The sequence below is a fragment of the Pelodiscus sinensis genome, chromosome 20 (assembly GCF_052426305.1).
Source record: "Pelodiscus sinensis isolate ZL-2025 chromosome 20, ASM5242630v1, whole genome shotgun sequence".
Classification (NCBI taxonomy): Eukaryota; Metazoa; Chordata; order Testudines; family Trionychidae; genus Pelodiscus; species Pelodiscus sinensis.
This window is the reverse complement of record NC_143071.1, coordinates 1,645,047-1,657,609: the sequence shown is the minus strand read 5'-3', so window position 1 is coordinate 1,657,609 and position 12,563 is coordinate 1,645,047. Positions and strand designations below refer to the sequence as shown.

At 66.7% G+C, this 12,563-nt stretch overlaps 1 protein-coding gene across 1 annotated transcript in view; it reads left to right on the top strand.

Annotated features, from left to right (window-relative positions):
* Nucleotides 1-6,502: 6,502 nt before the first annotated feature.
* The window catches only part of CYTH1 (cytohesin 1), a 50,895-nt gene continuing 44,834 nt past the window's right edge, over nt 6,503-12,563 (top strand). Inside the window, exon 1 of the mRNA XM_089772007.1 lies at nt 6,503-6,629. Coding sequence (XP_089628133.1) covers nt 6,608-6,629 — 22 coding nt within the window. The 5' untranslated portion in view covers nt 6,503-6,607. The remainder of the gene's footprint in view (nt 6,630-12,563) is intronic.

Sequence of the window (12,563 nt, the reverse complement as noted above, 5' to 3'; positions counted from 1 at the left end):
GAGAAGGGTGATGTGTGGTCCCCCCTCACTGCTGCAGGCCCTGTGTTTGGGTGGGAAGGGAGGGAATCAGGCAGGCTGAGTGAGGTGCTGTGACGTAGTGGGGGTACTTGCTGGGCTGTGGTGACCCCTGCTGTCTGGAGCAAGACCCAGCAGGGAAAACCTCGCTAGGCAGAGAGAAGGCCAAACTTGTCGAACCAGTGGCCAGACACCCCCCATGGAGAGGAACAAAGGAAGGTGGAATGCGGCCCTGGCTGGGGGGCAGGGCTGGAAGTGGGTTAGTTGGTTGGTGGCTGTCTGAGAGGATGGATGAGACAGCCTAGGGAGAGGAGCTGGAGTTTAGGGGCCCAGTCTCCCCCGTCTCAAGGGGGCCTGAGGCATCCTAGCCCAGTTCCTGTAACCAGATTACATCTGTGCTGCGCTGTGCTGGAGGAGCAATAAACCACCCTCAATTCCACTGGCTGGTACAGTCTGTTTGTGCCATTTCGGGGTGCAGGAGACGGGGAACCCCCAACGTGCCGTCACAGGTGCCTAATGTCTAGTTAGTTTCAGTCTTCACTGATGGTTAATTATGACCCGCTCCTCAGCCTGGGTCACGTTACTGGGGCTGTGCTGAAGCCACCTGGCAGTTTCCTCCGAGCTCTCGTGGAGAAGGGATGATGCTAGATGGCTAGGGAAGGACAAACCTAGCCCCTGCCTTTTAAAAAGGGCCCAGAGACCCATTGAACAGTCAGGCTAATGGTTACAGCTGCAAAGATACTGAGTCAAATGATTAAGCAGGCCCCTGGCAGGGAACCAGTACCAGCCCCACAGGGTCTTGTCAAGAACGAGTCAGACCCCTTTCCTTTGGCAGGCTGGTGGGCTAAGGGACAGAGGCAGTTGTAAAAATACGTTGATTTTTAGTGCTACTTTTGCCATAAGGCATATGACAGTCGCTTAAGCAAATTAAGCCAATGTGGTCTACATGAAATTACTGTATGGGAGGTGCAAAACTAGCTGAACAATCTGAGACAGACCGGGCGTCAGCTCAGGGCAAATTGCTGAAAACCAGGGCTACTGACAGCCCTCGACTGGAGACCTTTCCCATAGGCCACGCACCAGTCACACCGAGCGCTCCAGCTGCCAATCCGCCCGCAGGAAGCCTCACGAGCAGAACCCGAGACACCCCAGCTCTCCCTGTGCCACAATCAGCCCCGGGCCTGCACACAGGTGAGGGGTTCTAGAACCCAATCTCACCTGCCCCGAACGGGTTCTTCCGGTCCCAAAGAACCAGCCACAGTTCCTGGTCGGTTTACACTTTGGATCTTACCCACAAGAGCACGCTGGGCCAGTCCTTTACAATCTAACATCTAAGGCTATGTCTACATTGCCCAGTGTTGCACAAGAACATATGCAAATGGGCTCTGATGAATATCGCTGTGCCTCATTAGCATATTTAATGAGCTGCCATTTTTGCACAAGAAGGAGCAGTCTACCTTGCTCCCTTCCGCAAAAACTCCCTCTTGCAAGAGCTGTTCTACCTGAAAATAAGCCATGTAGACGGCTCCTTGTGCAAAAATGGCAGCTCGTTAAGTATGCAAATGAAGCACGGCAATATTCATTGCTGTGCCTCATTCGCATATGTTCGTGCGCAAGACCTGGCAATGTAGACGTAGCCTAGAGGTTTATTAACGAAAGAAAAGGTTGAGAGTGAAGTTGTTAAGGAGGATACATCCCATGCACCAGTCACCAAGGTCTTGATGCAGGCTCTCAGCAGAGATGTTACAAACTGCTAGCTTCGAAGTCTGATACATCCTATGGGGCGCTAAGCTGTCCCGCTCGCTGTCCCGAGCAAGGCTGCATCTGGGATCGGGAGCAAGATTGGAGACAGCCTCCTGGCATCTTTTTATGTCTGGTGTGTCCCAGACTGGAGCTGGTCACATGCTGTTTCACACGCAAATAGCCATGAGGTACTGGCCAGTCTGCAGGTTTCCAGACGCATCCCTCAGGTGTGAACTGGCCGCTCCGAGAGCCTTGTCCCTCAGCAGTGCTAATTAACACAGCCAGTCACTGATCATTCCTTCCTCGCAATAGGCCGTCCAGGCCCAGGGCTCCCTCCCTGACAGAACGTTCCCAGAGCCCGTATCCATAATGCCACATCCAGACATCGTCTAAGCACGTGAGCAGCGCACGCACCATCAGTAGAGCATGCGCTTCCATTTGACACCTCGCTTGGCCCCTTTGGGCAAGCACCACCCGTGGGTGCAGCAGCGCCCTGCCTGCGCCCTTTACAATCCAATAACGTGACACAATCGCACTCCAATGTACCCACTTGGGCTGTCAACAGGGAGCCGGCCTGGCAGGGTCCTGCAGGGCAGCCTGTGCCGCTGGCACCCCTGCTGTCTGGTAGCAGATACTCCCCTTACGGGGCCGGGGCCACTAGCCCCCACTCCCCTCCCAGAGCTGGGGAGAGAACTCGGGAGTCCTGGCTCCCAGCACCTGCCCCCTCCCTGCTCTAACCACTAGCCCCCACTCCCCTCCCAGAGCTGGGGAGAGAACTCGGGAGTCCTGGCTCCCAGCACCTGCCCCCTCCCTGCTCTAACCACTAGCCCCCACTCCCCTCCCAGAGCTGGGGAGAGAACTCGGGAGTCCTGGCTCCCAGCACCTGCCCCCTCCCTGCTCTAACCACTAGCCCCCACTCCCCTCCCAGAGCTGGGGAGAGAACTCGGGAGTCCTGGCTCCCAGCACCTGCCCCCTCCCTGCTCTAACCACTAGCCCCCACTCCCCTCCCAGAGCTGGGGAGAGAACTCGGGAGTCCTGGCTCCCAGCACCTGCCCCCTCCCTGCTCTAACCACTAGCCCCCACTCCCCTCCCACAGCTGGGGAGACAACTCGGGAGTCCTGGCTCCCAGCACCTGCCCCCTCCCTGCTCTAACCACTAGCCCCCACTCCCCTCCCAGAGCTGGGGAGACAACTCGGGAGTCCTGGCTCCCAGCACCTGCCCCCTCCCTGCTCTAACCACTAGCCCCCACTCCCCTCCCACAGCTGGGGAGACAACTCGGGAGTCCTGGCTCCCAGCACCTGCCCCCTCCCTGCTCTAACCACTAGCCCCCACTCCCCTCCCAGAGCTGGGGAGAGAACTCGGGAGTCCTGACTCCCAGCACCTGCCCCCTCCCTGCTCTAACCACTAGCCCCCACTCCCCTCCCAGAGCTGGAGAGAGAACTCGGGAGTCCTGGCTCCCAGCACCTGCCCCCTCCCTGCTCTAACCACTAGCCCCCACTCCCCTCCCAGAGCTGGGGAGAGAACTCGGGAGTCCTGACTCCCAGCACCTGCCCCCTCCCTGCTCTAACCACTAGCCCCCACTCCCCTCCCAGAGCTGGAGAGAGAACTCGGGAGTCCTGGCTCCCAGCACCTGCCCCCTCCCTGCTCTAACCACTAGCCCCCACTCCCCTCCCACAGCTGGGGAGACAACTCGGGAGTCCTGGCTCCCAGCACCTGCCCCCTCCCTGCTCTAACCACTAGCCCCCACTCCCCTCCCACAGCTGGGGAGACAACTCGGGAGTCCTGGCTCCCAGCACCTGCCCCCTCCCTGCTCTAACCACTAGCCCCCACTCCCCTCCCAGAGCTGGGGAGAGAACTCGGGAGTCCTGGCTCCCAGCACCTGCCCCCTCCCTGCTCTAACCACTAGCCCCCACTCCCCTCCCAGAGCTGGGGAGAGAACTCGGGAGTCCTGGCTCCCAGCACCTGCCCCCTCCCTGCTCTAACCACTAGCCCCCACTCCCCTCCCAGAGCTGGGGAGAGAACTCGGGAGTCCTGGCTCCCAGCACCTGCCCCCTCCCTGCTCTAACCACTAGCCCCCACTCCCCTCCCAGAGCTGGGGAGACAACTCGGGAGTCCTGGCTCCCAGCACCTGCCCCCTCCCTGCTCTAACCACTAGCCCCCACTCCCCTCCCACAGCTGGGGAGACAACTCGGGAGTCCTGGCTCCCAGCACCTGCCCCCTCCCTGCTCTAACCACTAGCCCCCACTCCCCTCCCAGAGCTGGGGAGAGAACTCGGGAGTCCTGACTCCCAGCACCTGCCCCCTCCCTGCTCTAACCACTAGCCCCCACTCCCCTCCCAGAGCTGGAGAGAGAACTCGGGAGTCCTGGCTCCCAGCACCTGCCCCCTCCCTGCTCTAACCACTAGCCCCCACTCCCCTCCCACAGCTGGGGAGAGAACTCGGGAGTCCTGGCTCCCAGCACCTGCCCCCTCCCTGCTCTAACCACTAGCCCCCACTCCCCTCCCAGAGCTGGGGAGACAACTCGGGAGTCCTGGCTCCCAGCACCTGCTCCCTCCCTGCTCTAACCACTAGCCCCCACTCCCCTCCCAGAGCTGGAGAGAGAACTCAGGAGTCCTGGCTCCCAGCACCTGCCCCCTCCCTGCTCTAACCACTAGCCCCCACTCCCCTCCCACAGCTGGGGAGACAACTCGGGAGTCCTGGCTCCCAGCACCTGCCCCCTCCCTGCTCTAACCACTAGCCCCCACTCCCCTCCCAGAGCTGGGGAGACAACTCGGGAGTCCTGGCTCCCAGCACCTGCCCCCTCCCTGCTCTAACCACTAGCCCCCACTCCTCTCCCAGAGCTGGGGAGAGAACTCGGGAGTCCTGGCTCCCAGCACCTGCTCCCTCCCTGCTCTAACCACTAGCCCCCACTCCCCTCCCAGAGCTGGGGAGAGAACTCGGGAGTCCTGGCTCCCAGCACCTGCCCCCTCCCTGCTCTAACCACTAGCCCCCACTCCCCTCCCACAGCTGGGGAGAGAACTCGGGAGTCCTGGCTCCCAGCACCTGCCCCCTCCCTGCTCTAACCACTAGCCCCCACTCCCCTCCCAGAGCTGGGGAGACAACTCGGGAGTCCTGGCTCCCAGCACCTGCCCCCTCCCTGCTCTAACCACTAGCCCCCACTCCCCTCCCACAGCTGGGGAGAGAACTCGGGAGTCCTGGCTCCCAGCACCTGCCCCCTCCCTGCTCTAACCACTAGCCCCCACTCCCCTCCCAGAGCTGGGGAGAGAACTCGGGAGTCCTGGCTCCCAGCACCTGCCCCCTCCCTGCTCTAACCACTAGCCCCCACTCCCCTCCCACAGCTGGGGAGACAACTCGGGAGTCCTGGCTCCCAGCACCTGCCCCCTCCCTGCTCTAACCACTAGCCCCCACTCCCCTCCCAGAGCTGGGGAGAGAACTCGGGAGTCCTGACTCCCAGCACCTGCCCCCTCCCTGCTCTAACCACTAGCCCCCACTCCCCTCCCAGAGCTGGAGAGAGAACTCGGGAGTCCTGGCTCCCAGCACCTGCCCCCTCCCTGCTCTAACCACTAGCCCCCACTCCCCTCCCACAGCTGGGGAGAGAACTCGGGAGTCCTGGCTCCCAGCACCTGCCCCCTCCCTGCTCTAACCACTAGCCCCCACTCCCCTCCCAGAGCTGGGGAGACAACTCGGGAGTCCTGGCTCCCAGCACCTGCTCCCTCCCTGCTCTAACCACTAGCCCCCACTCCCCTCCCAGAGCTGGAGAGAGAACTCGGGAGTCCTGGCTCCCAGCACCTGCCCCCTCCCTGCTCTAACCACTAGCCCCCACTCCCCTCCCACAGCTGGGGAGACAACTCGGGAGTCCTGGCTCCCAGCACCTGCCCCCTCCCTGCTCTAACCACTAGCCCCCACTCCCCTCCCAGAGCTGGGGAGACAACTCGGGAGTCCTGGCTCCCAGCACCTGCCCCCTCCCTGCTCTAACCACTAGCCCCCACTCCTCTCCCAGAGCTGGGGAGAGAACTCGGGAGTCCTGGCTCCCAGCACCTGCCCCCTCCCTGCTCTAACCACTAGCCCCCACTCCCCTCCCAGAGCTGGGGAGAGAACTCTGGAGTCCTGGCTCCCAGCACCTGCCCCCTCCCTGCTCTAACCACTAGCCCCCACTCCCCTCCCACAGCTGGGGAGAGAACTCGGGAGTCCTGGCTCCCAGCACCTGCCCCCTCCCTGCTCTAACCACTAGCCCCCACTCCCCTCCCACAGCTGGGGAGACAACTCGGGAGTCCTGGCTCCCAGCACCTGCCCCCTCCCTGCTCTAACCACTAGCCCCCACTCCCCTCCCACAGCTGGGGAGAGAACTCGGGAGTCCTGGCTCCCAGCACCTGCCCCCTCCCTGCTCTAACCACTAGCCCCCACTCCCCTCCCACAGCTGGGGAGACAACTCGGGAGTCCTGGCTCCCAGCACCTGCCCCCTCCCTGCTCTAACCACTAGCCCCCACTCCCCTCCCACAGCTGGGGAGAGAACTCGGGAGTCCTGGCTCCCAGCACCTGCCCCCTCCCTGCTCTAACCACTAGCCCCCACTCCCCTCCCACAGCTGGGGAGAGAACTCGGGAGTCCTGACTCCCAGCACCTGCCCCCTCCCCTCCCGGAGCCAGGACTGACGCCAGGAGTCCGCGCACGCGCACCCCCGCTCTCCCCGTCGTCCCGACCCCGCCCCGCCTCCGGCATCACGTGTCGCCAGCCCATGGCCGCTCCCGGCCCGGCTTCAGGCCCCGCCCCGCCCGGCCCCGAGCTCCGCCCCCCGGCAGGAGGGAGGGGGGAGCGGGGGACCTGCCGCCCGAGCCAGAGGCAGCCGGGCAGCATGGAGGGGGAGCGCGGCTACGGTGAGCGCGGGGGGGGAAGCGCCTTGTGGGGGGGGCAGCTCCCCTGTGGTTGGGGGCTGGGCTATGGGGCAGGGGCGGAGAGGCAGTGTGGGGGGTGGGGGTGACAGCTCCCCTGTGGTTTGGGGGGCTGGGCTATGGGGCAGGGGGCGGAGAGGCAGTGTGGGGGGTGGGGGTGACAGCTCCCCTGTGGTTGGGGGCTGGGCTATGGGGCAGGGGCGGAGAGGCAGTGTGGGGGGTGGGGGTGACCGCTCCCCTGTGGTTGGGGGGCTGGGCTATGGGGCAGGGGCGGAGAGGCAGTGTGGGGGGTGGGGGTGACAGCTCCCCTGTGGTTTGGGGGGCTGGGCTATGGGGCAGGGGGCGGAGAGGCAGTGTGAGGGGTGGGGGTGACAGCTCCCCTGTGGTTTGGGGGGGCTGGGCTATGGGGCAGGGGCGGAGAGGCAGTGTGGGGGGTGGGGGTGACCGCTCCCCTGTGGTTTTGGGGGGCTGGGCTATGGGGCAGGGGCGGAGAGGCAGTGTGGGGGGTGGGGGTGACAGCTCCCCTGTGGTTTTGGGGGGCTGGGCTATGGGGCAGGGGGTGGAGAGGCAGTGTGGGGGGTGGGGGTGACCGCTCCCCTGTGGTTTTGGGGGGCTGGGCTATGGGGCAGGGGCGGAGAGGCAGTGTGGGGGGTGGGGGTGACCGCTCCCCTGTGGTTTTGGGGGGCTGGGCTATGGGGTAGGGGCGGAGAGGCAGTGTGGGGGGTGGGGGTGACAGCTCCCCTGTGGTTTGGGGGGGCTGGGCTATGGGGCAGGGGGTGGAGAGGCAGTGTGGGGGGTGGGGGTGACCGCTCCCCTGTGGTTTGGGGGGGCTGGGCTATGGGGCAGGGGTGGAGAGGCAGTGTGGGGGGTGGGGGTGACCGCTCCCCTGTGGTTTTGGGGGGCTGGGCTATGGGGCAGGGGCGGAGAGGCAGTGTGGGGGGTGGGGGTGACCGCTCCCCTGTGGTTTTGGGGGGCTGGGCTATGGGGCAGGGGTGGAGAGGCAGTGTGGGGGGTGGGGGTGACAGCTCCCCTGTGGTTTGGGGGGCTGGGCTATGGGGCAGGGGGCGGAGAGGCAGTGTGGGGGGTGGGGGTGACAGCTCCCCTGTGGTTTGGGGGGGCTGGGCTATGGGGCAGGGGCGGAGAGGCAGTGTGGGGGGTGGGGGTGACCGCTCCCCTGTGGTTTTGGGGGGCTGGGCTATGGGGCAGGGGCGGAGAGGCAGTGTGGGGGGTGGGGGTGACAGCTCCCCTGTGGTTTTGGGGGGCTGGGCTATGGGGCAGGGGGTGGAGAGGCAGTGTGGGGGGTGGGGGTGACCGCTCCCCTGTGGTTTTGGGGGGCTGGGCTATGGGGCAGGGGCGGAGAGGCAGTGTGGGGGGTGGGGGTGACCGCTCCCCTGTGGTTTTGGGGGGCTGGGCTATGGGGTAGGGGCGGAGAGGCAGTGTGGGGGGTGGGGGTGACCGCTCCCCTGTGGTTTGGGGGGGCTGGGCTATGGGGCAGGGGTGGAGAGGCAGTGTGGGGGGTGGGGGTGACCGCTCCCCTGTGGTTTGGGGGGGCTGGGCTATGGGGCAGGGGTGGAGAGGCAGTGTGGGGGGTGGGGGTGACCGCTCCCCTGTGGTTTTGGGGGGCTGGGCTATGGGGCAGGGGCGGAGAGGCAGTGTGGGGGGTGGGGGTGACCGCTCCCCTGTGGTTTTGGGGGGCTGGGCTATGGGGCAGGGGCGGAGAGGCAGTGTGGGGGGTGGGGGTGACCGCTCCCCTGTGGTTTGGGGGGGCTGGGCTATGGGGCAGGGGTGGAGAGGCAGTGTGGGGGGTGGGGGTGACCGCTCCCCTGTGGTTTGGGGGGGCTGGGCTATGGGGCAGGGGTGGAGAGGCAGTGTGGGGGGTGGGGGTGACCGCTCCCCTGTGGTTTGGGGGGGCTGGGCTATGGGGCAGGGGTGGAGAGACAGTGTGGGGGGTGGGGGTGACCGCTCCCCTGTGGTTTTGGGGGGCTGGGCTATGGGGCAGGGGCGGAGAGGCAGTGTGGGGGGTGGGGGTGACAGCTCCCCTGTGGTTTTGGGGGGCTGGGCTATGGGGCAGGGGTGGAGAGGCAGTGTGGGGGGTGGGGGTGACCGCTCCCCTGTGGTTTTGGGGGGCTGGGCTATGGGGCAGGGGTGGAGAGGTAGTGTGGGGGGTGGGGGTGACAGCTCCCCTGTGGTTTGGGGGGGCTGGGCTATGGGGCAGGGGGTGGAGAGGCAGTGTGGGGGGCTGCGGGTGACCGCTCCCCTGTGGTTTTGGGGGGCTGGGCTATGGGGCAGGGGGTGGAGAGGCAGTGTGGGGGGCTGCTGGTGACCGCTCCCCTGTGGTTTTGGGGGGCTGGGCTATGGGGCAGGGGGTGGAGAGGCAGTGTGGGGGTCAGTGGGAGGGGGCAGGGCTGTCCCCAGCGGGGGGGTGAGGCGAGGTGACACCTGCATTACTGGGCTTGGTTGGACAGCTGCAGGCAGGGGCTGATGCAGCCGGCTGTTCTCACCACCCCCCCCCCCCACGTGTCTCTGGGGCAGGGCTCTCTGCGCCTGGAGTCCGGCCCTGCCCCGCCTGCCACCCGACAGCTGGGCACTTGGGCAGTGCTGCTCCGGCCAGGTGCCTTTTCCCTCCTCCCTGTCCGTGGCACGGCTGGCTCTTCCCGGCTCCATGCTGCTTCCTGGTGCTGCAGGCGATCGCCCGGCGCTTTCCTCTGGCAAAGCGCTGAGCGTGGGGCGGGGGCATCGGGCCTGGGCTTGGCTAGGGGGTGGCACCCATGGGCGGGCCAGTCGCCCAGCGCTGCTGGTGCTAACCCCCAAACTGCAGTTCCCCTGGGTGCATGGCACCGGTGCCCTCAGTTCTGTGGCCTTGAGCTTTGGCCACAGAAATGGCAGTGTGTGGCGGTGTGCAGCCACGTGTGGGTTACGCCTCGGCTGCGGGGGGCGGGCCCGGGGGCTTGGCCCTTTAAGTGCAGACTTAGCGTGCGAGCTGCAGGCGGGGGAATGGACCCGAGATGGCCGGGGGAGGGTGCGTGTTGCACCTGGACACGCCGGGTCGGTGGGAGGCGGGTCGACGGGAGTCCTGGCCTTGCGTGTGCCCCATGTGCCCTGCAGGGCAGGGAGGAGTTGGGGTGGGAGCTCTCCAAAGCTGCGGGGCGCGTGCTCTGAGTGGACGGCTGCCGTGTGTTGCAGGGGAGTGTGCCCGGTCACCTTGCCCGGGGCCTCCTGTGCGAGCCGGGGCAGGGCATCCGGGCTCGCCGGCAGCTTGTTTTGCTTCACTTCTCTTCCGGGCAGGGAGCCCTGTTCTGCACTGGCAGTTTGAATGAGCTTTCCTGGAGTGCAGCCGGGAGGGCGGGGGCGGGGGCGGGAGCTCTCCCCGTGCGTTCCTGGTTAAAGGATAACGGCTTTAAAATCCAGATTCCCTCTCTGCTGGAGTGTCTCTGCGCAGCCTTGCAGCAGGGCGGCGAATTAATATGTATGACCCAGTTATCAGCGTGAACCAGCGTCTCCAGCACAGACCTGCTTCAATTATCCGCTTAGGCGGCTGCGGCATCTCTGGCCTGCAGGCTGCAGCCGGGTTTCTTAACCCGTTGGAGGCCATGGCGCGGGTGCATTGCCCTCCGGGGCCAGGGGCTGGGGGGGCTGGCTGCAGCCGAGTTTCTTAACCCGTTGGAGGCCGTGGCGCGGGTGCATTGCCCGCTGGGGCCAGGGGCTGGGGGGGCTGGCTGCAGCCGAGTTTCTTAACCCGTTGGAGGCCATGGCGCGGGTGCATTGCCCGCCGGGGCCAGGGGCTGGGGGGGCTGGCTGCAGCCGAGTTTCTTAACCCGTTGGAGGCCATGGCGCTGGTGCATTGCCCTCCGGGGCCAGGGGCTGGGGGGGCTGGCTGCAGCCGAGTTTCTTAACCCGTTGGAGGCCGTGGCGCGGGTGCATTGCCCGCCGGGGCCAGGGGCTGGGGGGGCTGGCTGCAGCCGAGTTTCTTAACCCGTTGGAGGCCGTGGCGCGGGTGCATTGCCCGCCGGGGCCAGGGGCTGGGGGGGCTGGCTGCAGCCGAGTTTCTTAACCCGTTGGAGGCCGTGGCGCGGGTGCATTGCCCTCCGGGGCCAGGGGCTGGGGGGGCTGGCTGCAGCCGAGTTTCTTAACCCGTTGGAGGCCGTGGCGCGGGTGCATTGCCCGCCGGGGCCAGGGGCTGGGGGGGCTGGCTGCAGCCGAGTTTCTTAACCCGTTGGAGGCCGTGGCGCGGGTGCATTGCCCTCCGGGGCCAGGGGCTGGGGGCGCTGGCTGCAGCCGAGTTTCTTAACCCGTTGGAGGCCCTGGCGCGGGTGCATTGCCCTCCGGGGCCAGGGGCTGGGGGGGCTGGCTGCAGCCGAGTTTCTTAACCCGTTGGAGGCCGTGGCGCGGGTGCATTGCCCGCCGGGGCCAGGGGCTGGGGGCGCTGGCTGCAGCCGAGTTTCTTAACCCGTTGGAGGCCGTGGCGCGGGTGCATTGCCCTCCGGGGCCAGGGGCTGGGGGCGCTGGCTGCAGCCGAGTTTCTTAACCCGTTGGAGGCCATGGCGCGGGTGCATTGCCCTCCGGGGCCAGGGGCTGGGGGCGCTGGCTGCAGCCGAGTTTCTTAACCTGTTGGAGGCCGTGGCGCGGGTGCATTGCCCTCCGGGGCCAGGGGCTGGGGGTGCTGGCTGCAGCCGGGTTTCTTAACCCGTTGGAGGCCCTGGCGCGGGTGCATTGCCCGCTGGGGCCAGGGGCTGGGGGGGCTGGCTGCAGCCGAGTTTCTTAACCCGTTGGAGGCCATGGCGCGGGTGCATTGCCCGCTGGGGCCAGGGGCTGGGGGTGCTGGCTGCAGCCGAGTTTCTTAACCCGTTGGAGGCCCTGGCGCGGGTGCATTGCCCGCCGGGGCCAGGGGCTGGGGGGGCTGGCTGCAGCCGAGTTTCTTAACCCGTTGGAGGCCATGGCGCGGGTGCATTGCCCGCCGGGGCCAGGGGCTGGGGGCGCTGGCTGCAGCCGAGTTTCTTAACCCGTTGGAGGCCGTGGCGCGGGTGCATTGCCCTCCGGGGCCAGGGGCTGGGGGGGCTGGCTGCAGCCGGGTTTCTTAACCCGTTGGAGGCCATGGCGCGGGTGCATTGCCCTCCGGGGCCAGGGGCTGGGGGGGCTGGCTGCAGCCGAGTTTCTTAACCCGTTGGAGGCCCTGGCGCGGGTGCATTGCCCGCCGGGGCCAGGGGCTGGGGGGGCTGGCTGCAGCCGGGTTTCTTAACCCGTTGGAGGCCATGGCGCGGGTGCATTGCCCTCCGGGGCCAGGGGCTGGGGGTGCTGGCTGCAGCCGGGTTTCTTAACCCGTTGGAGGCCGTGGCACTGGTGCATTGCCCTCCGGGGCCAGGGGCTGGGGGGGCTGGCTGCAGCCGGGTTTCTTAACCCGTTGGAGGCCGTGGCGCGGGTGCATTGCCCGCCGGGGCCAGGGGCTGGGGGCGCTGGCTGCAGCCGAGTTTCTTAACCCGTTGGAGGCCATGGCGCGGGTGCATTGCCCTCCGGGGCCAGGGGCTGGGGGGGCTGGCTGCAGCCGAGTTTCTTAACCCGTTGGAGGCCATGGCGCGGGTGCATTGCCCTCCGGGGCCAGGGGCTGGGGGGGCTGGCTGCAGCCGAGTTTCTTAACCCGTTGGAGGCCATGGCGCGGGTGCATTGCCCGCCGGGGCCAGGGGCTGGGGGTGCTGGCTGCAGCCGAGTTTCTTAACCCGTTGGAGGCCGTGGCGCGGGTGCATTGCCCTCCGGGGCCAGGGGCTGGGGGTGCTGGCTGCAGCCGAGTTTCTTAACCCGTTGGAGGCCGTGGCGCGGGTGCATTGCCCGCCGGGGCCAGGGGCTGGGGGCGCTGGCTGCAGCCCTGCGGTGGCATTGGCCAGACTGGGTCTGAGAGGGTCAGGACGCTGGTATCAGACAGCCGGG